The 27,015-nt window shown below is 38.8% G+C and overlaps 1 protein-coding gene across 3 annotated transcripts in view; it reads right to left on the bottom strand.

The window, feature by feature from the left end:
• Nucleotides 1-1,808: 1,808 nt before the first annotated feature.
• The window catches only part of LOC126259949 (pre-mRNA-splicing factor SLU7), a 78,810-nt gene continuing 53,603 nt past the window's right edge, over nt 1,809-27,015 (bottom strand). For all 3 annotated transcript variants that reach the window (XM_049957058.1, XM_049957072.1, XM_049957065.1), the window contains exons 6-11: nt 23,760-23,983; nt 21,795-22,101; nt 21,377-21,505; nt 21,156-21,287; nt 10,835-10,975; nt 1,809-2,146 (exon numbers count right to left, since the gene is read on the bottom strand). In XM_049957058.1, coding sequence (XP_049813015.1) covers nt 1,970-2,146; nt 10,835-10,975; nt 21,156-21,287; nt 21,377-21,505; nt 21,795-22,101; nt 23,760-23,983 — 1,110 coding nt within the window. In that variant the 3' untranslated portion in view covers nt 1,809-1,969. The remainder of the gene's footprint in view (nt 2,147-10,834; nt 10,976-21,155; nt 21,288-21,376; nt 21,506-21,794; nt 22,102-23,759; nt 23,984-27,015) is intronic.

Raw genomic sequence — 27,015 nt, 5'->3', positions numbered from 1 at the left:
TAGTGATGCAAAAAAAGTGTTTACAAACTGACATGGCACATTGGGCATACAGCGAAGATGAGTAATTATGTAGGAACCAGGGGACGCAAACGCCACAAGAGGGCATACGGTCACAAGTGGGCTGTCATCATCGGAAACTGGGCCATACATCCTCCCAGACCAATTTGTGATAATCACATGTATCTCTTATTCCTAGGAGAGGTTCTGAATGATGTTCTCTTATCTATTCGTCACTCATTTCAGCACGACAAAGCACCTTTGCATTTCAGCAGACAAGTGAGGACACACCCGCAGGCAACGTTTCCTGTCCGCTGGACTGGTTTGCCAGTCGCAAGGCTTCCGTCATCACACAATCTGTTAACAACCAATTTTTTTCCTGTTTGGGTATCTGAAGGGCCTTGTGTATGAAACACCTAGTGGGCAAGCTTGGTGTGACAGCACAATATCTTCGAGGACATGCCAGGTATCTTTTTGAGAGGGTGTGCCGTTCGATGCATCTGGACAAAGCTTTGAGCATCTCCTGTAGTGGGCATCCATTTGTAGCATGTGAGTAATAACAGCACCATTTAGTGGCTCCAGATAGCCTTTGCAATGCCTTGTTCCCATGAGATTGATTTGTCATGTTTCTGTAAACATTTTTTAAAATCATTCTGTACATGTATAGATAACCAGAAGATAGATATGTGGTTAACAATGCCAATGTTATATAACTTAGGCACACTAACGATTTATCATATTAAACAGACTGATAACAAGAATACTCCAATTTCCACTTTTTGTTTATTAGCTATTCTTCCCCTTGCAGACAACAGACATGCTGAATATAAAGGATGGAAAGAAATAGAATCTCAAACTTGTTCCTTCCTCCTTCCACTGTTCCTTCAGTTAAAATTTTACTAGCAACTCTTCTTGTAATGCGCCCAACCAATAAAATGACTACATAAACAAGTTGTTTATAGGCCTATTCATCAAACCAAAATGTTTCCTGTCAATGCATAGCAACTGCTTGCACTGTTGTGAGACAGTGAACTTTAAAACAGAAAGATGTCTTTGTCTGCGATGTGTAGAAAACTGATGAAGTAAGTGTAACGTTAATCCATTCAATAGTCAGTGAATACTGAGAGCCAGTTAACTAAATATTTGTAGATATTTATTTTAAAAAATAGAAGGCTAATTGTGAAGTGGGGTTGCAAATCTATTCCGCGTGGGCCACAAGTTTGATCTTTTTGGATTACATGTCCTGCACTCATTTTGTAGTATGAAAACTGCAAATGGCTCTGAGCACTATGGGACTTAACATCCAAGGTCATCAGCCCCAAAACTTAGAACTAACTAACCTAAGGACATCCATGCCTGAGGCAGGATTTGAACCTGCGACCGTAGCAGACTGAAGCGCCCAGAATTGCTCGGCCACCGCGAAAACTGCAAATTAACATGCTTGGTTACTTAATTTATCCGGTCGACAGTCTCCTTATCCCATTTACACTCATGGAAACAGAAATACAAATTCTGTTATGTGGACTGAAATATCACCATTAAAATTTCAACATAAACATTTTTATTTCATAGTAACAGTAAGTGATTTTCTCTAGCAAGGTATATTATTTGTACCGACTGACAGGCTTTCCAACCTGAAAGTTAAACAATAAAAAAAAATTCTACATTAAAATTTGGACAAGACTATATGTGGATCAAGAGGGGAAGTGCAAGTAGGTTTCACCTTTTGTCTCATCGTCACCATATTTGGCAGCAATATGATAAAGAATACTAGTATATTTCAAATTCCTGAAATGGGAATAAAATATTAGTTAACTACAGAGCAGAAATATATTTACAAGAAACTTATTTTACAGCTGTGCATTACACTACTGTGTAATCAGTTCTTATACAAAATACAAAGCAATTACTGTGAAAAATAAATATTTTATAGGTAATATATGCATGTATAGATAGAAAAGCCCAAGTTCTTTCACTTCATAAACTGAGTCATAGGATCTTCATCTCTTCTCTTTTTCATGTAATATGCCTCTATTTCTTCTTCAGTTGGTTTCTTCACTTCAAACATGCTATTGTATGGCCGTTTCCTTTCATCCATTGACAAAATGCGCTCAGCTTCTTGCTGGTTAAGATCTTCTTGCTTCAAAGCCTGCAAAGCACATGAAAATTAATAAAACTGCAATTTGGAACAATGTACTGGTCTCTACATAAAGCTAACATTTTTGTGACTACTGAAGTCACAAATACAGAACAGATGTTATTGAGCAGTGAACACACAGTGCGTAATGGGGCGATCACTTTGTTGTAGAAATAATTCAAAAGCCAAGATCGCTTAACTAATGTTTACTGGATAACCAGTTTCAACACACTAAAGGTGCCATCATCAGATGTTATTGAAATACACTCAAAGAGAAAAATTGTGAGACAATAGAATACTCACTAAAATATTTGTGGTTTCTTACATCTTCAATGAGTGGTGTAAATGTTCTGTTCTTTAAAAATCTTCAATGGAGCTTCAGTTCATACAAGTTATTTTACAAAAACTTTCAGTTTTAATACACTACAAGTTGATCTTTTATCTATTTCTGACTGCAAAGCAGTGCTGAAGACTGTCCAATTATGTGAGCATTTTTACAATATATGAAATTCCAAAATAGAAACAAACAAAAATGTGAACAGAGAAACGATCACCTGTAACTCAATCATTAACATGTAGTACATGGAATAATAAACAGCAGAGGGATGTTACTACTTTCTAAACTATTGCCAGGGCCAGGAAAATTTCATATAACTGATAATGTGAAAAATAAAGCAAAATCTGTGATTTCAAGTGACTTACAAAACTGGCAGTTTTTATGAAATGTAGCATTTTTTCTTGTTCTGTGTAAAAAATTATGTAAAGCTGAGGGCAGTAGTTTACCAATACTGGTAACTGATAGTTAACTTTCCACACTATGCCCGTACGCAATACCTGTAGGCCTCACAAACAAACCTCTCTGGATGGTGCTCATATGCCATACGTTACTTTGTTTCCCTCGTATTTGTAATGCAAAAACGTATGCTGTACAGTTATCGAATTTAACTGGCGGCAAGAGTAGTTCATTTACTTTCAGACAGAGGTCACAACGAGTCTGCAGATTGAGCATAAGTAACACACAATCGGTTTTTACAGGCAGAATTTCCAGTTTGGGCCTAGAGCACTTTGTGTGTTTGTGTTGTGCAAGGAGCATAGATGTTTTTGATGTTTCTTCTGGATCAAAGGAAGAAAACTACGATGTGGATATTTATTATGAACCTTCAGACATATTTTCTGAAACTTCCAACAGTTCAGCCACAGATTTATAACATTGTTACTAAATAACATACATGTTACTATAAAAGCGAATATTGACTCAAAATTATTTGGATATTTCATAGCGGTTTATACATGTACTTATTTATTTATGGACAGATGAAGATGAGGGTACAAGTACTGCTGCTTATCCTGATACATCACAAAACATGATCCCTGATGTGAGCCAACTGGTCAAGAGTTGACAACCAGCCTGTTTTACCAGTATTCAATAGTGCTACCGATGTCACTTTGAAAGCGGATGAAAATTTTAGTGAATCTGAATGCTTATCTCAGTGTTTTTCCAACAATGAGATGGTAAAAACAGGTATGCAGGACTAAAAATTTGTGAAATGACTAAGAAGTCGACGAAAGGTGATCAACAGAAAAAAATAACATGAAATGTACATGTTTTTCTCTATTATTTTGCATATGAGTAGTGAAGTTGCCAAAAATAGGTGATTATTGGTCGGAGGATACATTAATAAATACTTCATGGTAATGAGTAGAGAGATTTACTTCAATTTTGTGTAAGTTGCACTTGAATGACAACACAAAATTCATAAAACTGGATCAGCCAAAATATGATCCACTGCACAAAATTAGGCCTTTCTTCAGTTCTTTTGACACAAAGTGTAAGAATAACTTCAAACCACATGGGAACACCTCAATTCATGAAGGAATATGTCCTTCAGAGGCAGAATAGGATCAGAGTATATATGAAAAGCAAACCAAATAAATATGGAATCAAACTTTATAGACTGTGTAACTTAACAACATGTTAAGCTTTGAACAGGGATATTTACACAGGTAACTCAAACAATGTACACAATTTTATCTTCAGTAATTGGGACGGGCTGTGTGGAGATTATTTTGGCAAAGCACACTGTGTTCTACACAAGCCCTGCTGTATTGGACTACCAGTGACAGAATGAAACCTTCGGTGTATGTAGGAAGGTTCTACTTTATGAAAGGAAGACTGTGAAGCTCGGGCAGGGGGAAATGATGTTTCGGAGTAAGGAATATTCACTTGTGGTAAAATAGAAATAAACCAGTCATGTGTACTGTTTTTCAACCTAACATTGAGCAACTTTAACTGTTACTAGTACCAGAAACAAAGACAAAGGCATAAAGCAGATGTTGTAATAGACTACAACATGCTTGAAACTGGAGTAGACAGGGTTGACCAGCTATCAAACTATTATCCTTTCTGTTACAAGACACTGAAATGGTGAAAAAATAGTTTCTTTAACCTATTTCTTTTAGCAGTAGCCAATAGTTGGGTTGTGTACAAACAAACAACCAAAATGACAAATCTCTGGTGTACTTCATGGAGGCCTTAGGCAAGCATCTAGGAACTCGTGGCATGGAGGTGCTTCAGGACTCACAAGATGGACCATCACCAAGTGCAGACAGAGTGTTTAGGTGACACTTCCCAGAAACGATTCACAGCTACAGCATGTAATGCAGCAAGGTGCTGTAACGTGTGTGCAGGCAAAGGGAAGAAAAAACACGATGGTGGTGCAAGCAGTGTAATGTGGGTCTCTGACTACCATACCCGAATAAAATTTTTGATTAAAAAATGCTGCACTTCTGTATTGAATTTGTTTTTCAATAAAATATGTTCTTGCATACATGCTTATTTCTTTCAAACATTAAAAATAAAAAGTTTTAGAAGTTAGAATTGTTTTGTTCTGTGGAAAAACATTCAACTTTCAAAACTAGAAAAAAATGTTATTTACATTCAGAAAGCAGTAGTGCCAAACTTTTAACATAAATGGCTTACTATCTTTATACTTTCTTCATGACTTCTATAAAAAGCCCATGAAATTGCTTGAAAAGTGTCAGTCCGCGGGAACAAAACATGTCTAAATGGCTCAGTGTAGAAATTGCTACTTGAATGCTGAAGTTCAATTTTGATTTTTTTCTCACTTATAACAATTTCATATAATCTTAAAATAATGGTTGATTTCTTGGTTGAAGCACTATGCCTTTAAGTGTGACATCAAACAAGTTATTTTCAAGTAACAGTTTTAATCATTGAGGTGACATTTCCCAACACTTTTGGAAACACTTAATCAATGTGGCAGTCTATACTATGCAATTTAACGTGGGTCCTGCCTATGCAGCAGATCATGCAGTCACCACAAACTTTATTGACAAAATAGTACAAATAACACTAAATCAATATTTAAACAAATATTCTCAGTATTTTGTTTTACTGCCAGAAACACACTTGCATGTCAGATGTCAGTTGCTGATTGTTTTGTTTTGCTTTAAGGCACAAAAAACAACTGGGGTCATACATGCCCAAATCAAAACTATAGCACATGAATACAGTGAGGAGTTAAACGGCTACTCGTCAGTCCCAATTGACAGAATAGAAGCCAACTAAATACAGGCACATGGAAAAAGGGCTAAAAAGAGACACATGCAGAAATGGAGGTCCAAAACTAAAACTTAAATGGCCTTTGCCACATTGCTTTGGCGGATAAAAAGTAAAACGTGGTTGACAGCCCATGCGTCATTCGCTAAAACAGCTGATAAATCAGACGGTAAACCCTGGAACAAAAATGGTTAAAAAAAAGGGCATTCTATCAGGAAGTGGCGTACAGTTAAAATTTGGATGCAATGTGTACCAAGTGGTGCGGCAGTGCCAATTAACAAATGACGCTGTGATTGGCTGACAGATGCAAACCGAGTGGGTACAATGTTGATTTACGTGTTTGTGAAGTTTTTACGTGTTTGTGAAGTTTTTACGTGTTTGTGAAGTTTTTACGTGTTTGTGAAGTTTTTACGTGTTTGTGAAGTTTTTACGTGTTTGTGAAGTTTTTACGTGTTTGTGAAGTTTTTACGTGTTTGTGAAGTTTATACGTGTTTGTGAAGTTTTTACGTGTTTGTGAAGTTTTTACGTGTTTGTGAAGTTTTTACGTGTTTGTGAAGTTTTTACGTGTTTGTGAAGTTTTTACGTGTTTGTGAAGTTTTTACGTGTTTGTGAAGTTTATACTGGGTGATTTTCATGTTAATACTTACATACCATGAGAGTACATAGTTCAATTAATGCACCACATTAAAGATCTCTCCAAACCACACCAATTTTAGTATGATTCGCTCACAACAGTATCAGGAACTCTGACATTTCTGGATAAAGCACCACTTGTGTTCCCAAGTTATAAGTGAAGGCTGCTCCATTATTCTACATCTACATCTGTACTCTGCAGACGACTGTAAAGTATATGGCAAATGTACTTCACATTATATCAGTTATTAGGGCTTTTTCCTCATTCCATTCACCGATGGAGCACAGCCAGAATGACTGCTTAAATACCTCTGTGCCAGCTGTAATTAGACTAATCTTGTCTCGCTATCCTTATTCAAGTGATAAGTGGAGGGTTGTAGTATACTCCTAGATTCATCACTAAGATTGGTTTTGAATACTTTCTAAGTTGGTTTTCATCAGATAGAGTGGAAATGATTTTCTGGTGATTAAACCAGTAAGCCTTTAAGAAGCATGAAGGCACACATACTTCAGCAATAGTTGAACAAAACACAAAAACCCACTGGGTTACAACTTCAAAATAGGCTAACAACTCTTATGGCCACATGTCAATGTATGAAGTCTGGTTTACAGTTCTATGTTCTTGCTTCAATCATAGGTTTGATAATGAACTGTATTAATGACAACATGGCAAAGAGCCTATTTTATGTAACTATAAGGGATGTTCAAAAAGAAATGAGCGGGACGCATAATTACAGAAACCAGTATATGTGTATGTTAGAAGTATTGACCCTGGCTGTTGAGACACTTGGCCCACTGTGACACAAGGCGGTAAATGGTTACCTCATAATATTCCTGGGGCTGCGATGTTAATCAGTTCCATACATACAGCTGAACGTTGTCGTCCGAAGTGAATAGTTTGCCCTATGCCGACATTCTTGATTGACCAAGATGGCCCCCTTCTGATTCACTTTCTGCTGCACGGTACACCAGTGAATGCCCAGCGTCACTCGCAAACCTTGACCACCCTTCGTCAAGCGATCAAATCAAAACAACCAAGCAATCTCACCCGTGGGGTCATTCTGCTCTACGACAATGCACAGCCTCATACAGCCAACAGTCGTGGCACTAATGTAGAAATTCAAATGGGAGGTTCTTGGCCATCCTCCATACTGTCCGGAGCTCTCCCCCTGTGATTACGTTATTTTTGGTCCCCTTAAAAATGCTCTGAGGGTCAAGCGACTCACCTTGGACGATGACGTCCAGCTGAACGTGCGGAACTGGCTAATATTACAGCCACGGGAATTTTATGAAACAGCCACTCACCACCTCGTGTCACAGTGCGACAAGTGTCTCAACTGCCAGGGTCAATAATTCTAACATACAGGAACTGGTTTCTGTAATTATGCCTCTTTCTTCTTGAACGCCCCTTATAGTATCAGATGTGTAACATGTTCTGAAGGGATACAAATCCCTTTAGTGCTTACGAGGAGAGGTCCTCCCAGTGGTGGGATCAATTTTTTGAAACCATTTATACAGCCATGTAGGTTAAGGTCCCAGGAATCACACCATGCAGCCATTGACCATGATGGACCCTTGTTTGTGAGTAATTGATGAAAGAAGTTCCAAATTTTGCAGGATGTTCTACAGCTTAAAACAAAGGAATGTTATACAGGCTGGTATTAAATTTTTCATTTGCTCTTATTTTTCTGCCTATCATTCTTCTTCCACTTGGAATCCTTGTTCATGTGATTTTAATTATTTTTATGTATTAACTTCGAATTCATTTCTTCCTTTTTATAATTGATATTTTTGTCCATGTTTTGCATTCATTAATTATATTTACAATTTCTTCTTTAGTTTAAATCTTCATCTGCATTATTTCATCTACAGTGCAATAAGATTTCTGTTTTAAATGTTTGTATGATGTTTATTAAAAAAATTAAAAAAATTACACCTCTTAACAAAAATACATTTGACACCACTACACAGTCAATATAAAGAGATTTTGACTGTTTTTTTAACCTACAGATGGGCATTTTCAAATGTCTGAATATTATAACAGATGGATAAAAACAAATTTGCATGCACAAAGATTCCAAGTGGAAGAGAACGACAGGAAGAAAAAGAAAGCAGGTGAAATAGTTAACACAGTGATCAAAATAACGTGAAAAAGGAATAAAAATGAAAAATTTCATTTAAACCAATTAATTGAACAAAAATAAGTCATTTTGATAAAGATTTAAAAATGCAAAATTTCAAAGCACTTGGCACGACTCTAACCACAATGTTTTCCATGTGAGCACTGTACTTTAATCATTACACTACACGACCAGTCTGTGTAACATTATTTTTTTAAAGCTCTAGAGAATCACATAAAATTCCAATATATTTTTCCTGGATTACTCGCAAATGCTACCCCCCCCCCCCCCCCAAGTGTGATACCTGGGACTTTAATCTACATCACTGTATAGGTAGTTTCAAATAGTCAATCGCACCACTAGGGATATCTCCTTGTCACTGGGAAAGCAATTTTCCATGTTAGCAGATACGTGTACACTGCCAAATGTATGGTGTTGTGCTGAAGGCCATTTGTATTCTGCATTAAAATCTAGACTCCAGGTGGCTGTTTCCACACCACAGTGGATTGATAGCAGAAGAGTTCTCAGAAGAGAACTCTTAAGTTATGTCAATGCTTTCATTTGAAAAACTATCAACTGTGTGTGGATAGTTTTACTTTATTTGATTAGATTCAATGGATTTAATATGAACAATTTCATATTTAATAAAGTAAATAAATGTGATTTGCAAAGCAAATAAATATAATTAATTGATGGATACATTTTCAACAAAAAACAGTGAAGTAGACAAAAACAGGAACACACAATTCTTCAAAAATAAACTGTCAAACTAGTATCGAAATTGGGAAAAATAAAACCATTTTTTCCTGTCCTAGCAATAGGTATTCCTCTTATTTACAAAGACACACAAATAGATGTACCTACGGTTACAGAAAACCACACAAAACAATCTTAAGCTTCCAAACCTAATTTCAAACACTGTTTGCAGGTTTAAAAATTTGTGAAGGAAGTTATTTTTTTCCCCTTCAATTCTTGCAGTAAACATAGATATCCATTCTTTAAATTTTTTGTACAAGCATCTTTAGTATTTCAGTTGTCACTCATGTAAATTGTAGGCTGGAACTAACACCCAAGTCATTTGATAAAGTATTGGCTACAGGCACTAAATAAGTAATCTATGTGCTACTGCCAATTTTCACCTGACAGTTCTACAACAAGACATAATGCAAACAACACTTCCCTAACCTCAATAGACCACTATGTTCTGTTATCACCCATGGAAGTGGGTTAAAATGGTTTTGAACTATTGTGTACAATGCACGAAATCCAATCTCTTTGGGAAGTGCTTCTTGTCCTACTACCATGTACTTTAATAACTAACACATTCTGATTTGTAAACCACACAATTAGATAATCTAATAGCTTCTCCATCCACTAGAAAGCAGCACTTGTTGTCACTAAGCTGAAGGTGATTCCTTCAAAGTTGTGTTCAAAAGTTTCTTCATGTTCTCAGAAAAATACTTAAAAAAAAAAAAAAAAAAAAAAAAAAAAGCTATGAACCAATATGGTACATTGGAGAAATATTCAATAAGCTATTCCAAGATCCTGCAGAGACAGTCTCCAATTACTTGTTTCACAGATACTCAAAGACAGTGTGCCCATTCCATCAGTGGTTTTCAGCACTAATTACAGAAAAAAGGGTGACGACGAAAGAAATGTTTGTAATGTACGCAGTTAGAAATTTAACTGCCTGCAATTCTCACTTTCATTAAGTTAAGTAAAAAAGATCATAACAAGGCAAATTAATACTATTCACAGTTCAACCCATTATTTCATTCCCTTTATTGGTAATCATCCACAGAGGTATTTCCCTGCCAAACATGTAGGTCAGGATAAAGCTCTTATGTAGGATGGGTCTTTAGGATACCTGCCTCAAATTGGCAGCACAAGCTCCTCTAAGAACACCTTGTGGTCCAATTGGTGGCTCCAACCTCACTCCATCTTCCCTCCATGTCTAGGCATTGCAGTGGCCATCCCACACAGCTTGTCTCAAATAAAATAACTTTCTAATTGACAATATTCTTTTGGTATTTGCCCTAGTCTCACCAGGTATATTGCAGTTTGTTGGTTGAATTTATACACACACTCTAACAATCGAATATGAAAGCTTGAGAGAGAGAGAGAGAGAGAGAGAGAGAGAGAGAGAGAGAGAGAGAGAATATGTTTTTAAGATCAAGTGAATGGGCTCTTAGCCTCATTAGCTTCAAATTGAAAGAACAGATTAGCAGTGGCTAGAAATTAAATTATTTTATATATTTCTTTGTTACTGTCAATGCATTACTCACTATTTCTCAATTAGAACATAAAAGATAAGCAAGAAATCCCAGGCCTGTCCAATCTTACCTAAAAATAACTAAAAGCACTCACCATTTTCAGTTTATCTTCTGGAGAATCTTTCTTTCCTTTCCTCTTCTTTTCTAAGTGCTTCTTCTTCTTCTCCTTCTTTTTCTTCTTTTTATTTTGTTTTTTCTTTTTTTCTGTTTCTTCACTATCTTTATCAGGGTGATCCTGAAAAGAATGATTAATGAATGGTAAAACATATGGAGAGAGCGAGAGCTGTTTACTCAAATGTCAAATGAAATGCACGAGAGTACATTTGTGTGCACAATAAAGATAGGGCAAAATGAAGTTGGAATTTTTCAGAGACAGAGGCATGTCTGTGTTTTGATATTATGACATCTTGAATTTTCAGTCTTACGGCATCAGGCAGCAGTATGTCCTGTGTACAGCATTTACATTATTCACAAATAGAGAACTTGACCACAGGAATATTTGCTTTGGTGTATATTGATTGCTATTAACTGTCAAATTTATTCCTTTATGAAAATATTAATGTGTATTGGGTCAATGTTTGTACCTGGTGTGGAGGTGGAAAATTTAGACCTTTAACTCTACAGCCTGCAATTCCTGGATAGCTACCAAAGTGACATCTATCAACAAAACAGCCAACCAGCTTAATGACAGAGTACAAATATTGTGTCACTAATCACATGGCAACAAATGATCAAGAGAGAGACTCCTGATTAATGATTTAGGAGTAAATGAGACAATGCAGTGAATAGTGGAGGCATTGAGTTGTCAACAAGCACGCAAAAAATAAGACAAATTTGCTCGTTTTTGGATAAATCATTTAAGGATCCACATATTCATTTATACGCACATACATACGTGCCTCGTCCCCCCCCCCCCCCCCCCCACACACACACACACACAAGCACATTAAAGGATATTTCTGCTTCTCTTGTTCCTTGATGATATTCATTTTATAGGTTACTCAAAAAACTTTTGACTCGCACAGTAGATTACACCACCCCTGTATGAGATTGAGAATAAATGGTTATAAACTGCCTTATGAAACTGGAATTAAAGTTCCTCTCCTCAGCCCAGTCAATGAAGACCAAAAAATATCAGCTGGGGGAAAAAAATTTGTGTAGTCGCAAACTTTTGTACAGTGGGAGGGGAGTGGGGTGTCAAACAACATACTAAAAATCCTGACCACTGAAGTGAGAGTGTGGGTGAGGGGCATGTAAAGATTTTTTTTTTTTTTTTATTTCTTTAATATTTCAAAAACTGCAGCAGATAGTGAAGATGTTTCCCATTACAAAATTAGACTACATTAAATTTCCTACTAAAAGGATCCTATTCATTTTTCCTCTAGGACTAAGTTTCCACACTGCAGGCAATAAATAATAATAATAATAATAATAAAAATAAAAAAATGTATATTATTAAAATTGAGTTTTAATGGTATAAAACTGTTTGTTGTCATATGAAGTGGGTTATGGACAAATATTCAATGTGTGTACCACATCTAAGTGAGTAGAACCAAATTAAGGGACAAATTGCGTTATTGGGGTTTAACAGGGTTAAAAGACTAGGTGGAGGCCAGAAGTGCGAGGGAAGGCAGGTCGTCAGAGTGTGGTTATGCACTTCCCACCTTCACATGACTGCAGAATGAAGAGTGAGCAGCCAATTCCCCATTTTGTCTAATGCACTATTTCACACAAAGCAACTACAGATTGTTTCACAAAGTTATATGAACTCTTGAGCAGCTCATCTTATGAATCACTGGCGACACAGTATGTTGACATATGCGGGGATGTTTACTTTTCACAGTGTGTTAACACTACATGGAATACAGATATGAATTTTTCATAATTCTAATGCAAGAAACATTTATGAACAGAATCTTTGTAAATCTTTGCACACTTTTTTACACTGCTACAGGGGAAACTGCCTGTTAGTCGTTCTGTACAGCAAATGACGCATTCTTCCAGGAAAGGGGATTTCCTCCACCAGAGTGCTGCTAGCTTTTCAGTTTAGAGACAAACATATCTCCATTATTTCCTGCCCAGTTCTCTTCCCACAAATCCACAGTATATTTTGCATGGTGGATATCAATAGGTCTGATGGAACAGAATTGATCATATGTCTATCTCTAACAGTAATCTGCTGTAATACATTGTTTGATTTGTGTTCGGCCTCTTCAGATGGGAGAACAGAGGCTGGGGTGATGTATTTGATACCCTCACACTGCAAAAGATATTGCAGCCAATCAAAGCAGAGTCAATGAAATACATACTGACAGTACATTACACATGGGGCAGGCTCTTCAGTGTGGTAGATAGTTCACTGCTCTTGATATTGAGGTTTTTTATGTAATAGTTCATATAGCAACTACAAATAAATACTCAAACTGAAAACAACTCCACTACACAGACACGAGCCCTTTGAACTTATTTTGTTTATTCGCATGAGAGAACCAGAGAGGAAATGCTTAGGAGGTATTGAAAAGCGAGCAGCACTCATAATGGGGTAAGTTGCCTTTCTTGGAAAAATCCTGCAACTGCAGTACAGGATGACTAACAATCAATTTCCCTCTAGCATTATACAACAGTGTGCAGAGATATACATAAGACTCCATCCACATGCGTTTCTCGTGTTAATATTATTGGCAATTCATATCTGTAATCCATGCACACACTTTATGGAAAATAAACAACCTCAGTCATGTCTGCATGCTGCGTTGCTGGTGATTCATAAGGCGGGCTGCAGAAGGGTTGGTATAACTATGTGAAACGGTCTGCAGTTGCTTTTTATGACAATGTGGCAGAGACAGCTAAGAACTGCCTGCTCATTCTTCTTTTTGTAGATGTATGAAAGAGGGAAATATATGGCCACAATCTGGCAACCTAATTTCCCTCGCACTTGTGACATCCGCCCCCGACTTTCCATGCTGTAACATCTCTACAACACAATTTATTCTTTTATATTGTTCTATTCAACTCATATGTGGTACAAACACTATATACAGGGCTATTACAAATGATTGAAGCGAATTCATAAATTCACTGTAGCTCCATTCATTGACATATGGTCACGACACACTACAGATACGTAAAAAAACTCAAAGTTTTGTTCGCCTGAAGCCGCACTTCAGTTTTCTGTCGCCAGAGCGCTCGAGAGCGCAGTGAGACAAAATGGCGACAGGAGCCGAGAAAGCGTATGTCGTGCTTGAAACGCACTCACATCAGTCAGTCATAACAGTGCAACGACACATCAGGACGAAGTTCAACAAAGATCTACCAACTGCTAACTCCATTCGGCAATGGTATGCGCAGTTTAAAGCTTCTGGATGCCTCTGTAAGGGGAAATCAACGGGTCGGCTTGCAGTGAGCGAAGAAACGGTTGAACGCGTGCGGGCAAGTTTCACGCACTCACATCAGTCAGTCATAACAGTGCAACGACACATCAGGACGAAGTTCAACAAAGATCTACCAACTGCTAACTCCATTCGGCAATGGTATGCGCAGTTTAAAGCTTCTGGATGCCTCTGTAAGGGGAAATCAACGGGTCGGCTTGCAGTGAGCGAAGAAACGGTTGAACGCGTGCGGGCAAGTTTCACGCGTAGCCCGCGGAAGTCGACGAATAAAGCAAGCAGGGAGCTAAACGTACCACAGCCGACGGTTTGGAAAATCTTACGGAAAAGGCTAAAGCAGAAGCCTTACCGTTTACAATTGCTACAAGCCCTGACACCCAATGACAAAGTCAAACGCTTTGAATTTTCGGCGCGGTTGCAACAGCTCATGGAAGAGGATGCGTTCAGTGTGAAACTTGTTTTCAGTGATGAAGCAACATTTTTTCTTAATGGTGAAGTGAACAGACACAATGTGCGAATCTGGGCGGTAGAGAATCCTCACGCATTCGTGCAGCAAATTCACCAAAAGTTAACGTGTTTTGTGCAATCTCACGGTTTAAAGTTTACGGCCCCTTTTTCTTCTGCGAAAAAAACGGTACAGGACACGTGTATCTGGACATGCTGGAAAATTGGCTCATGCCACAACTGGAGACCGACAGCGCCGACTTCATCTTTCAACAGGATGGTGCTCCACCGCACTTCCATCATGATGTTCGGCATTTCTTAAACAGGAGATTGGAAAACCGATGGATCGGTCGTGGTGGAGATCATGATCAGCAATTCATGTCATGGCCTCCACGCTCTCCCGACTTAACCCCACGCGATTTCTTTCTGTGGGGTTATGTGAAAGATTCAGTGTTTAAACCTCCTCTACCAAGAAACGTGCCAGAACTGCGAGCTCGCATCAACGATGCTTTCGAACTCATTGATGGGGACATGCTGCGCCGAGTGTGGGAGGAACTTTATTATCGGCTTGATGTCTGCCGAATCACTAAAGGGGCACATATCGAACATTTGTGAATGCCTAAAAAAACTTTTTGAGTTTTTGTATGTGTGTGCAAAGCATTGTGAAAATATCTCAAATAATAAAGTTATTGTAGAGCTGTGAAATCGCTTCAATAATTTGTAATAACCCTGTATTTGTTCTTAACCCTTTTTATTTGAAAAGATATTCTAATTTTTACTATCAAAACCCTATTTTTAATAATCTGAAACTTTCCCAATCCTCTTTAATGTGAAACCACTAGCCCGGGGGGGGGGGGGGGGGAGACAAGTTTTGTAGTAAATTCAATGTAGTTTAATTTTCAACTGGGAAACATCATCGCTAGATGCCATGGTTTTTGAGACAGTCAAGAAAAATGCAAAAAAAAGTGACCTGTAAACTGCCCCGCCTGCCTGCCTGCCCCCCCCCCACCCCCCCCCATACACACCACTGTCTCCACACCAGTCAGGACTTTTATTATGTTGTTTATGACACTCCCACCAACCACCGCACACAAATTTTCTACTACACGAATATTTTCCTCCAAGGCACAAGGCATATCACTAAAAAGATCTGCAAGAAGCTTAAAATAAAATAACCACTATTACTTTGCACATAATAAGATATCAGAAGTTTGGGTAACATAATTTAAATTTGTTGAAAGAACCAGAAGTTGTTGGGAGTTTCAGTGGGAACTTTAGGCAATGGTTGACTACAACAGGGGAAAGGAATGCAGAAGAAGACAAATCAGTAGTTTTAAGAGATGAAATAGGGAAGGCAGCAGAGGAAAAATAGATAAAACGGCAAGGCCTAGTACAAATCCTCGGATAACACAAGATAATGAATTTAACTGATGAAAGGAGAAAATATAAAATTGCAGGAAATGAACCACGTGAAAGGGAATATAAACATATAAAAAATGATATAAATATAATAGAGGGAAACATTCCACGTGTGAAAAATACATCTAAAAACAAAGACGATGTGACTTACCAAATGAAAGCACTGGCAGGTTGATAGACACACAAACAAACACAAACATACACACAAAATTCAAGCTTTCACAACCAACGGTTGCTTTATCAGGAAAGAGGGAAGGAGAGGGAAAGACGAAAGGATGTGCGTTTTAAGGCAGAGGGTAAGGAGTCATTCCAATCCCGGGAGCGGAAAGACATACCTTACAGACAGACAGACAGACACACACACACACACACACACACACACACACACACACACACATATATCCATCTGCACATACACAGACACAAGCAGACATTTGTAAAGGCAAAGAGTTTGGGCAGAGATGTCAGTCGTGGTGGAAGTGCAGAGGCAAAGATGTTGTTGAAAGACAGGTGAGGTATGAGTGGCAGCAACTTGAAATTAGTGGAGGTTGAGGCCTGGCGGGTAACGAGAAGAGAGGATATACTGAAGGGCAAGTTCCCATCTCCGGAGTTCTGACAGGTTGGTGTTAGTGGGAAGTATCCAGATAACCCGGACGGTGTAACACTGTGCCAAGATGTGCTGGCCGTGCACGAAGGCATGTTTAGCCACAGGGTGATCCTCATTACCAACAAACACTGTCTGCCTGTGTCCATTCATGCGAATGGACAGTTTGTTGCTGGTCATTCCCACATAGAAAGCTTCACAGTGTAGGCAGGTCAGTTGGTAAATCACGTGGGTGCTTTCACACGTGGCTCTACCTTTGATCGTGTACACCTTCCGGGTTACAGGACTTGAGTAGGTGGTGGTGGGAGGGTGCATGGGACAGGTTTTACACCAGGGGCAGTTACAAGGGTAGGAACCAGAGGGTAGGGAAGGTTTTGGGGGTTTCATAGGGATGAACTAAGAGGTTACGAAGGTTAGATGGACGGCGGAAAGACACTCTTGGTGGAGTGGGGAGGATTTCATGTAGGATGATCTCATTTCAGGGCAGGATTTGAGGACGTCATATCCCTGCTTGAGAGCCACATTCAGAGTCTGATCCAGTCCCGGAAAGTATCCTGTCACCAGTGGGGCACTTTTGGGGTTCTTCTGTGGGAGGTTCTGGGTTTGAGGGGATGATGAAGTGGCTCTGGTTATTTGCTTCTGTACCAGGTCGGGAGGGTAGTTGCGAAATGCAAAAGCTGTTGTCAGGTTGTTGGTGTAATGGTTCAGGGATTCCGGACTGGAGCAGATTCGTTTGCCACGAAGACCTAGGCTGTAGGGAAGGGACTGTTTGATGTGGAATGGGTGGCAGCTGTCATAATGGAGGTACTGTTGCTTGTTGATGGGTTTGATGTGGACGGACATGTGAAGCTGGCCATTGGACAGATGGAGGTCAACGTCAAGGAAAGTGGCATGGGATTTGGAGTAGGATCAGGTGAATCTGATGGAACCAAAGGAGTTGAGATTGGAGAGGAAATTCTGGAGTTGTTCTTCACTGTGAGTCCAGATCATGAAGATATCAATAAATCTGTACCAAACTTTGGGTTGGCAGGCCTGGGTAACCAAGAAGGCTTCCTCTAAGCGACCCATAAATAGGTTGGCGTGCGAGGGGGCCATCCTGGTACCCATGGCTGTTCCCTTTAATTGTTGGTATGTCTGGCCTTCGAAAGTGAAGAAGTTGTGGGTCAGGAAGAAGCTGGCTACAGTAATGAGGAAAGAGGTTTTAGGTAGGGTGGTAGGTGATCGGCGTGAAGGGAAGTGCTCCATCGCAATGTCCAGGGCCTCGCTGCGATGGAGCACTTCACCTGTCTTTCAACAACATCTTTGCCTCTGTACTTCCACCTCAACTGACATCTCTACCCAAACTCTTTGCCTTTACAAATGTCTGCTTGTGTCTGTGTTATGTGCGGATGGATATGTGTGTGTGCGGGTGCGCGCGAGAGTGTATACCTGTCCTTTTTTTCCCCCTAAGGTAAGTCTTTCCACTCCCGGGATTGGAATGACTCCTTACCCTCTCCATTAAAACCCACATCCTTTCGTCTTTCCCTCTCCTTCCCTCTTTCCTGATGAAGCAACCTTTGGTTGTGAAAGCTTGAATTTTGTGTGTATGTTTGTGTTTGTGTGTCTATCAACCTGCCAGCACTTTCGTTTGGTAAGTCACATCATCTTTGTTTTTAGACACATAAAAAATGAGATTGACGGGAAATGCAAAATGGTTAAACAGGAACAGCTAGAGGACAAATTTAACAACTTAGAAGCAAATTTCACTACTGAAAAGAAAGATACCGTCTACAGGAAAATTACAGAGGTCTTTGGAGAAAAGAGAAGCAGCTGTGTGAATATCAAGAGCTTAGAATGGAAACCTGTACTAAGGAAAGAAGGGGAAAGTAGAAGGAGCAGACAGAGGGCCTACACAAGGGAGATAAAATTGAAGGCAATATTACAGAAATGGAAGAGGACATAGATGAAGATGAAATGGAGAGATATGATACTGTGAAAAGAATTTGACAGAGCACTGAAGGACTTAAGTCAAAACAAGGCCCTTGGAGTAGATGAAATTCCGTCAGAACTACTGGTAGCCTTTGGAGAGCCAGCCATGACAAAAGTCTTCCACCTGGTGTGCAAGATGTATGAGTCAGACAAGATACCCTCAGACTTCAAGAAGAATGTAATAATTCCAATTCCAATGAAAGCAGTTGCTGACAGGTGTGAAAATTACTGAACTATCAGTTTAATAACTCGTGGTTGTGAAAAACTTAACATGAATTCTTTACAAAGAAGAACGGAAAAAGTGGTAGAAGCTGTCCTCAGTGAAGATCTGTTTGGGTTTTGGAGAAATTTAGGAATACGCGAGGCAATGCAGACCCAATGACTTTCCTACAAGGGAACCTCCCCATCGCACCCCCCTCAGATTTAGTTATAAGTTGGCACAGTGGATAGGCCTTGAAAAACTGAACACAGATCAATCGAGAAAACAGGAAGAAGTTGTGTGGAACTATGAAAAAAATAAGCAAAATATAAAAACTGAGTAGTCCGTGCGCAAGATAGGCAACATCAAGGATAGTGTAGGATCAAGAGTGCAGTGGTCCCGTGGTTAGCGTGAGCAGCTGCGGAACGAGAGGTCCTTGGTTCAAGTCTTCCCTTGTCTGAAAATTTTACTTTATTTTCGCAAAGTTATGATCTGTCCATTCGTTCATTGACATCTCTGTTCACTGTAATAAGTTTAGTGTCTGTGTTTTGTGACCGCACCACAAAACCGTGCGATTAGTAGACGAAAGGACATGCCTCTCCAATGGGAACCGAAAACATTTGATTGCAAGGTCATAGGTCAACCGATTCCTCCACAGGAAAACACGTCTGATATATTCTATACGACACTGGTGACGGCATGTGCGTCACATGACAGGAATATGTTGTCGACCCACCTAACTTGCACACTTGGCGAATGGGTAAAAAGATTCTTCTACCTTGCCGGATTTAGGTTTTCTTGTGGATGTGATAATCACTCCCAAAAAGTGATGAAAACATAAGAATTTGTCACATAAAATGCAACAAACGAATGCAACAGTTTCACAGTCGCACAGTTTTCCCTGTGCTCTGTCAAAACGTATGTTTTTAACGTTTTTGCGCTGTAGTCGACTGACGTCGTGTGTTTCGATGTTTATTTAGGTGTAGCATCCCCATACTACGGCACAGTTACCTCGCATCGGACGGACGGACAGATAATAATTGTCTGAAAATAAAAAATTAAACTTTCTACTCGAGGGAAGACTTGAACCAAGGACCTTTCGTTCCATAGCTGCTCACGCTAACCACGGGACTACGGCGCTCCTGAACTCACACTATCCTTGATGTTGCCTATCTTGCGCATGGACTACTCAGTTTGTATATTTTCCTTATTTTTTTCATAGTTCCACACAATTTCTCCCTGTTTTCTCAATTGATCTGTGTTCAGTTTTTCAAGGCCTATCCACTGTGCCAATTTATAACTAAATCTGAAGGGGGTGCGATGGGGAGGTTCCCTTGTTAGAAATGTGAAGCTATGTTTATAGCATTTGTAGACTTAGAGAAAGCTTTTGACAGTGCTGACTGGAGCACAGTCTGAAATTCTGAAGGTAGCAAGAGTAAAATACAGGGAGAGAAAGAATATTTTCAACTTGTACACAGACCACACAGCAGTTGGAGTTGAGGGGCGTGAAAGGGATGCAGTGTTTGAGAAGGGAATGCGACAGGATTGTAGCAGATCCCCGATGTTATTCAAACTGTATACTGAGCAAGCAGTAAAGGAAACCAAAGCAAATTTGAAGTAGAAATGAAGACAACACAATACTCTCAATTTTTATCAGTACACCACACTGAAGGGTGTCAGTCTTTCAAATTTGCCACCAAACTGTATTAGAGCCTGTGTCTTCAACATAAAGATATATTACACTTTATCAATTAACGAGGTAATATGTAATGGGCTATACGATTTTTAAATTAACAGTACTTGCTATTTCTGGACTATCAGAATAAAAATACCTGTAGCAAATTGATAAAACAGGCCAGTGTCACAACATTATTTGTTGCTACTGTTCTGTTTACAGTTCCAAATGTGAGCAAAATAAAATTCCACAGACTTCTTTACATAGTAGCATCTGGCAATTTCTTGGGTTGCAATATTACCCAAGATGTGTTGCCCAAAATGGCAGTAATGTGCAGGGCTACCTACTATAGTCTGCAACATAACAATGTCTAGAAATAACAGACCTCAGGTATATCAGGTTTTCGGGTGTAAAATGGTGGTTACATCCAATCGACATACTGTAACTGTGGTAAGAGTCCAGTTTTGCTAAGAATTGTGCATAAATCAATTACAGCCTTGCTACATTAATCACCTGCATAACACCCGTTTTTAAATCGTTTAGAAAAAAACTACAAGCATCTGCAGGGTCAAAGAAGTTCAAATTACGAATTCAGTGATAATGAAACTCAGTGAAATATGCTAATACTGTATGTTATTCATTACCTGCATTTCAGATTAATCACAATTTGTATCACAATTTTATAAAACCTACCAAAAGTTAATATCAGAGACTACTTACATCTGAATCCGAGCTGTCTGAATCTGAAGAGCTGGAATTTTTTGTTTCTGCCAGGGGCTCTGTTTCAACTTTCATTCCTCTTTGTAAATCAGATGCAGCTGCTTTGCCAGCTTCACCAGTACAGTATGAATTCTAGTAAAACACAAGACCATGAAACATTAAGATAAAAATCAGCCCACAAATATAGTATTAACAAGACTTAAGATTTCACCCAAACTTACTTTTACAAAAGAATGGCAACATTTATATCCCCACTGACCATTCTGCCAGTAAGAACCCCAAACAGATGTATGGTTGTTTGGGAATATGTCTTCTTCATACTTTGATCGGATGATTTGTTTTTCCTGACCCTGAGAGCAAAAATTTGAAATAATTTCATCTCTTCAAATCTAAAATCAGTAGAAAAACAAAATTTCTTTTCTGAAACTCAACTCCTGGCTTTATCCAGTGTTTCACAGTAATATTCATTTTGTTTCGGGTTATCAAAATATCTTGAACACAGAAGTTTGTATGAAGTGGGCTAAAGGTTACAGAGCACTTCCTCAAGACCAATGCAGCACAGATTTACTTTCCACATCATTCAGTATAACTCTTACTTTCTAAATTTTTCTGCATTACTTATTAATTAAATAACAATACCTTTATAAGTTTACCATAACGTGAGTATTCCACATAATCCTCTGTCTGAGCTAAAAGAAGAGCTTTGGGTGGTGCTTGCAGATGTTCAGCTCCTCCGTATTTCTCCAATATGCTACCCTGTGCTTGGCTCTTGAACTGTTCCTTCTTCTTCTCATATTCGTGTTGTAGCATTTCCAACTTAGTAGGTTCAGCTAGGAGATGGACATCCACTCCTTTCTCATATGCCTCCCAAGCAAACAGCTGAGCCACTGAGTGCTTTTGTGTGTCTCCAGTGAAGCGTACGAAGTTCTCGCCAGCATAGTCCACACTACAAAACAATCAAGATCTCTGTTAATTACATGCACAGTAAAATATATTTATCTGGGTCATCTGGCAGTAACATGTATCTCGCACATTTAAGTTTCACTTTACACTTTCCGAGTAATTAACCCCTTAACATACTATTTTTTAAACATCCTATGGCGAATGAAATTATATACAGACATACAGAGACAGCTTTTAAAGCACAAAATAGTGAGTTATAAAATTTTGAATAGCACCAGTAAACAAATCTCTGAGGATTTTGTTGGAGCAAAGTAGACTTATTATTTTGTACCGTTGGAGCTCACTTGTCACTCAACTGACAAACTGTCATCACTTTCACTCTCTACTGAAGTATCATCATATTCTTCTAAACTTTCTGAGTCACTAAATTCAATGTTGGATTCAGAATCACTATAGCCATCCTTTTTTGAAAGCACTGCCAAAACAACATTACAGGACAGTCTGAAAGTGCACATTTTGTTATAGTGTATTCAAAACCGCACACAGTAAAGGCAATATAAAGTGGCAACCACCTCAACCAAAACATGATAGCCAACCTACAAATATAGTACAAGATGCTCTGAAGTGGCTGAACACTAAACTATCGATGTTGAAACAGACATAAACCGGGTTTTATTTTTTTTGAAGGTCTGTCCTTAAGTTGACCGAGTATACTCGAGCTTTTAAGTTTCTGTCTAAATAATAAAAATGAGTGAGGTTTTCCACTAGTAATAATTACACACAGTTCTATTTGAGGTGGCAGATGAGGAGCTTGATACAACTTATTCCCACTAAGAAAATAACTCCCAACACTATTTCCTAACACATAAATAAATATCAGAAATGGGCTCAATTGTTAAAATGTACACCTAAAATCACTTACTCTGCATAGAGCTAGGCAAATAAAGTGCAATGCGCACAAACAACCTGGCCCATATCTGCGCAGACAGGATGGTAGGGGAGGGGACAGTGGTATTAGTGGATGTTGCCAACAGCCACCTCACAGTGATGATGGTGGGTGGAGTGGGGTGGGGTGGGTGGGGGTTCAACTCAACAGTTTGAAGTCTACTTACAAGCTCATATCTCAAAATTTCTAAGATGCAGCTAGCAAGTCTGCATACTATCATATTAACAGGTTAAACAATACAACCAATAATTCGACAAGAGTCCAAAATGAATAGTCTCTGACCAGATTAGCTAGTACGAAAACCAATGCATCGTAAACAACTGAGACAGCTGCTGCTAAAAGACAAAGCAAACAGTCCAGGAGGTGACAGGAAATTGAGATGACCACCACTTCGGAGCAAAGGGATGGACTTGCAGAATGGTCAGGACAGAAACGTGTTTCTGTGCATGGGCGAAGTTACTTTGTGCAAGCTTTTGCATAAACACCATGTTGATACATGGTGTGTTCAATTTATGTGATGCATCATATTGACCTGTCTTACATTTACTGATCATGGCACGATACTCATTGTGGCAGGATACTGATCCAGTTTTTCTGAGATGACATAGGAGTAATCACCCATACCTCTATTACATGGTGTCAAATTTCTATCTAATGCAGTTTTTAATTTTATTCAACAAAGTTTGATGTGGCTTTATACAGTTGTGAATAATTTACATTCCACTTAAACAGGACAAAGATATAAGACTACTCACTCTTGTTCATTAACTCCAGTACCAGCATGTGGATTGTCCCTCATGGAACGAGTTTTAGGATCATAATAGGCAGAATTTGGATCCAAATTGCGCAGGTATTTTGCAGTGTCCTCTCGAATACGTAAATTACGAACTGTTATACGTTGTTTTGAATCTACTTTAGTGCCCGGCATATCTACTTCATCGACATATTTATCTTCGTCATCTTCATCAATATCCTCTGTCTGAAAAACAAATAGCAATCGATCAAACCACAAAAGCTTGAATAAACAGTATATGCTGCTAGCAGCACCCGTTTGTTGAACAAAAATGTTTTGTGACCAGATTAAATAAATCTATGATAGTAAAACAACCAAGTTAAATGACAGATATCTACACCTGTAGTCCACAAAATACTGTACAATGTATGGAGAAGGGTACAAAATCCACACATTTTATTCTGTTTGCAGATGGCACTCAAAGTTTGTCTAATCACTTCTATTTAAGCACTAATTTTACTTTCATGGTAACTTCACCAGATTTAGATGAATTAATAGGATTCGACTTGTTTTTCATCACAAGCACTCTGACATTTATCAGTGCGGCATTGAGTGATGCACAATACAATTCTTGCAGAATCACTCACTGCAGTTTGCTGAGTGTTCCTGTCACACACACACACACACACACACACACACACACACACACACCAATTAAGGGAACCCACAAGAAATTCAATATTCTCTCTCTCTCTCTCTCTCACTGATACAAAGTGGTCCAGATTGTCTAACAATATTCCAAACTGGTGGAGTAAGAGTTTTTCTAAGCAATTCACTAAGTATATAACAGTCTGGCATCTAACTTCCACATGGCTAGATTCAAGTTTCTTTTCTATCATATATCATCGTGGATAGATACTCTTAAATTTTTTATTATTGTGTCTGTTTCTAGGGACTCACTATCAATTACGTAATATAAGAAATCAGAGTTTTTCATAATTTTACACACATTACATTTCTTTATGTTGTGAGTCAGCTGCCAAATTTCATACCTAACAATTTCACTTCCTTGTAGACAACTGAGTCAAACATGAAAAACCTGACAGAGCTAAAGATGGTACATGCAAGATCATTTACAAACCTCATGAACAGTAGCACTCCTATTGCACTTCCTTGAGGTGTATTGGATGCTACTTTAGCTTCAGATAACACATCCCCATTAACAATGATTTCCAGAGTTTTATTCGGTAAGGTATGTTCAATGTGTTTGCATATCTGCTCCAATATTTTGTTTATGAGGTGAAAGCTTTCTGTAAGTCAAGAAATATGTCATCAACTTCAGCTCCCCTATACACATTTTGCCTTCTTGCTCTTTTGACTGAACAGAGCGAACTGTGTTTACCACGTTCTTATGGAAATAATGATAATTTTTACAATGGACTGACAAGAGGGACGCATCTACAATTACAAGAGGGTATTCATTAAATAATGCAACTTTTTTTCTGAAACAAGGTTGATTTACGTAGGACTCCAATTAACCATATTATTCCCCACTTTTTTGGCTAAAAAAACCTATTTTCTCATCCCTCACAACTTTGCTTGGCATATACTTATCTAAGGTGTATTATACAACACCCTTTAACTTTGTCCACTGAGGTTCTACACTTATGGTCCTGGAGATGAGCTTTTTGCATTGATCGCTTGTGTAATCTGAAATCTGTCTTGTCGCTCTTGCTAAGCACAAGTATCTTCCTACCTTTCTTCAAGTTTTGGTCTTTTATTTGATCAGCTTCTCAAGGTAATTTGTGGATAAGACATTTAGAATAACTTCACGATTCCCCGTCCCTACTATCCACCTTTATCACTTGAGTCTCCTTTTCTTAAGCTGGTAAGCTGAAATCTCCACACGATACTATAATATGACCAAGAAATTTATGCTAAATATTGTTCACACTAATGATCCTGAGGCAGGGGCTCTATAAAAGCATCTGGTGGCCACGTCTGAGCCACCTTTAACACATATCATCATCCAAATTAGTTCACATTGGGGACATATATAAACCTCACTAGATATTATCTCCTCACCCCAACAGTAAACATGCCTCCACTACAGGTGATCAACCGATCTTTAATCCGAATTTTATTGCTATTCACATTTGACATTAGTCAGCTTTCTGTGTCTAGTACTATGTGGGCACTGTAAAAGTTCATAAGCAAGATTAGTTCTGCAACATTCCCCTGCAGTTAATTAATACTATATTAACATTTTCCTCCTCTGATCTGGCTTGACAAATTTTACTCTTTTTAATATTCTTCTCTGTCCAAATTTAGAATGTATCTTATCAGACCTGTGGAACTATGTCTATATCCTAAAAACAAAACCCACATGTGTATACCATATATACTGAGATACATTACTAGCCACTTCCTGTGCTTGACTAACTTATGGGGGGAGAGAAAGAATATAATTCTCCAACCGATAGCAGAGGTCACTACAACAATTGTCTGCTCTGGGAATGACGCTGCAAAACAACAGCTCTGCCTACATCCCATGTGCTAGACTAGCTGTTTTCCTGAAAGCAGTCAGCCACCTACAGGAATTGAGGATGGTTGGAGTAATTTGTGATAACATGACCCACAATTTGCAATCAGGTGTGACCAGTGAGCTCAACTGCTGCCAGCAGAGCCTCCTCCATGTCTTGAACGTAATCCCCCAGCAAATAAAAGTGAATGGGCACTGGCTTTCCTCCGTGACCTGGCCACTATTTCCCCAAGTAGCTCCATCACCAACCTAATGTTGGAGGAGTTTTCAAAAACATCTGCACTTGTCTGTACCTTCCAGGAAAATTGTCAGTGAGCTGTCCCACGCTGGCTCAGATGTACTTTTGGTAGTGGGTGACACCTCGAACCTGTTTCTGAGGTGTACAGCTGTGGCCAGCAACTACCATGTCCAGAAATTTACCACGGAGACAATGGGCTCTGAACAGGCTCTACAGGAGTCCAGGGCTTGGGCACTGTTTCCAGTACTCATTGTCAGGTTCTCTTCTATCTAATGAAGACTTCCTCTTCAAATTCGAGACTGCAGCACATCCGTGGAGCACCACGGTCAACCCTCCTAGTTGTGAAAATACCAGTTTTCACAGCCATTGTTGTAGTCTGACAAAAATGGTATGTGTTGGTACAACTACAACAGGGGCTGATGACGGCACCCTCTTTTCAATTTGTGTGTGCGTACCATGTATTCTTAGGTTTGAAAGTGAGTCAGCCTTCAAATTTAT

Source organism: Schistocerca nitens, chromosome 1, assembly GCF_023898315.1.
Source record: "Schistocerca nitens isolate TAMUIC-IGC-003100 chromosome 1, iqSchNite1.1, whole genome shotgun sequence".
NCBI classification, from domain to species: Eukaryota; Metazoa; Arthropoda; class Insecta; order Orthoptera; family Acrididae; genus Schistocerca; species Schistocerca nitens.
This window is presented reverse-complemented; position numbering and strand designations above follow the sequence as displayed.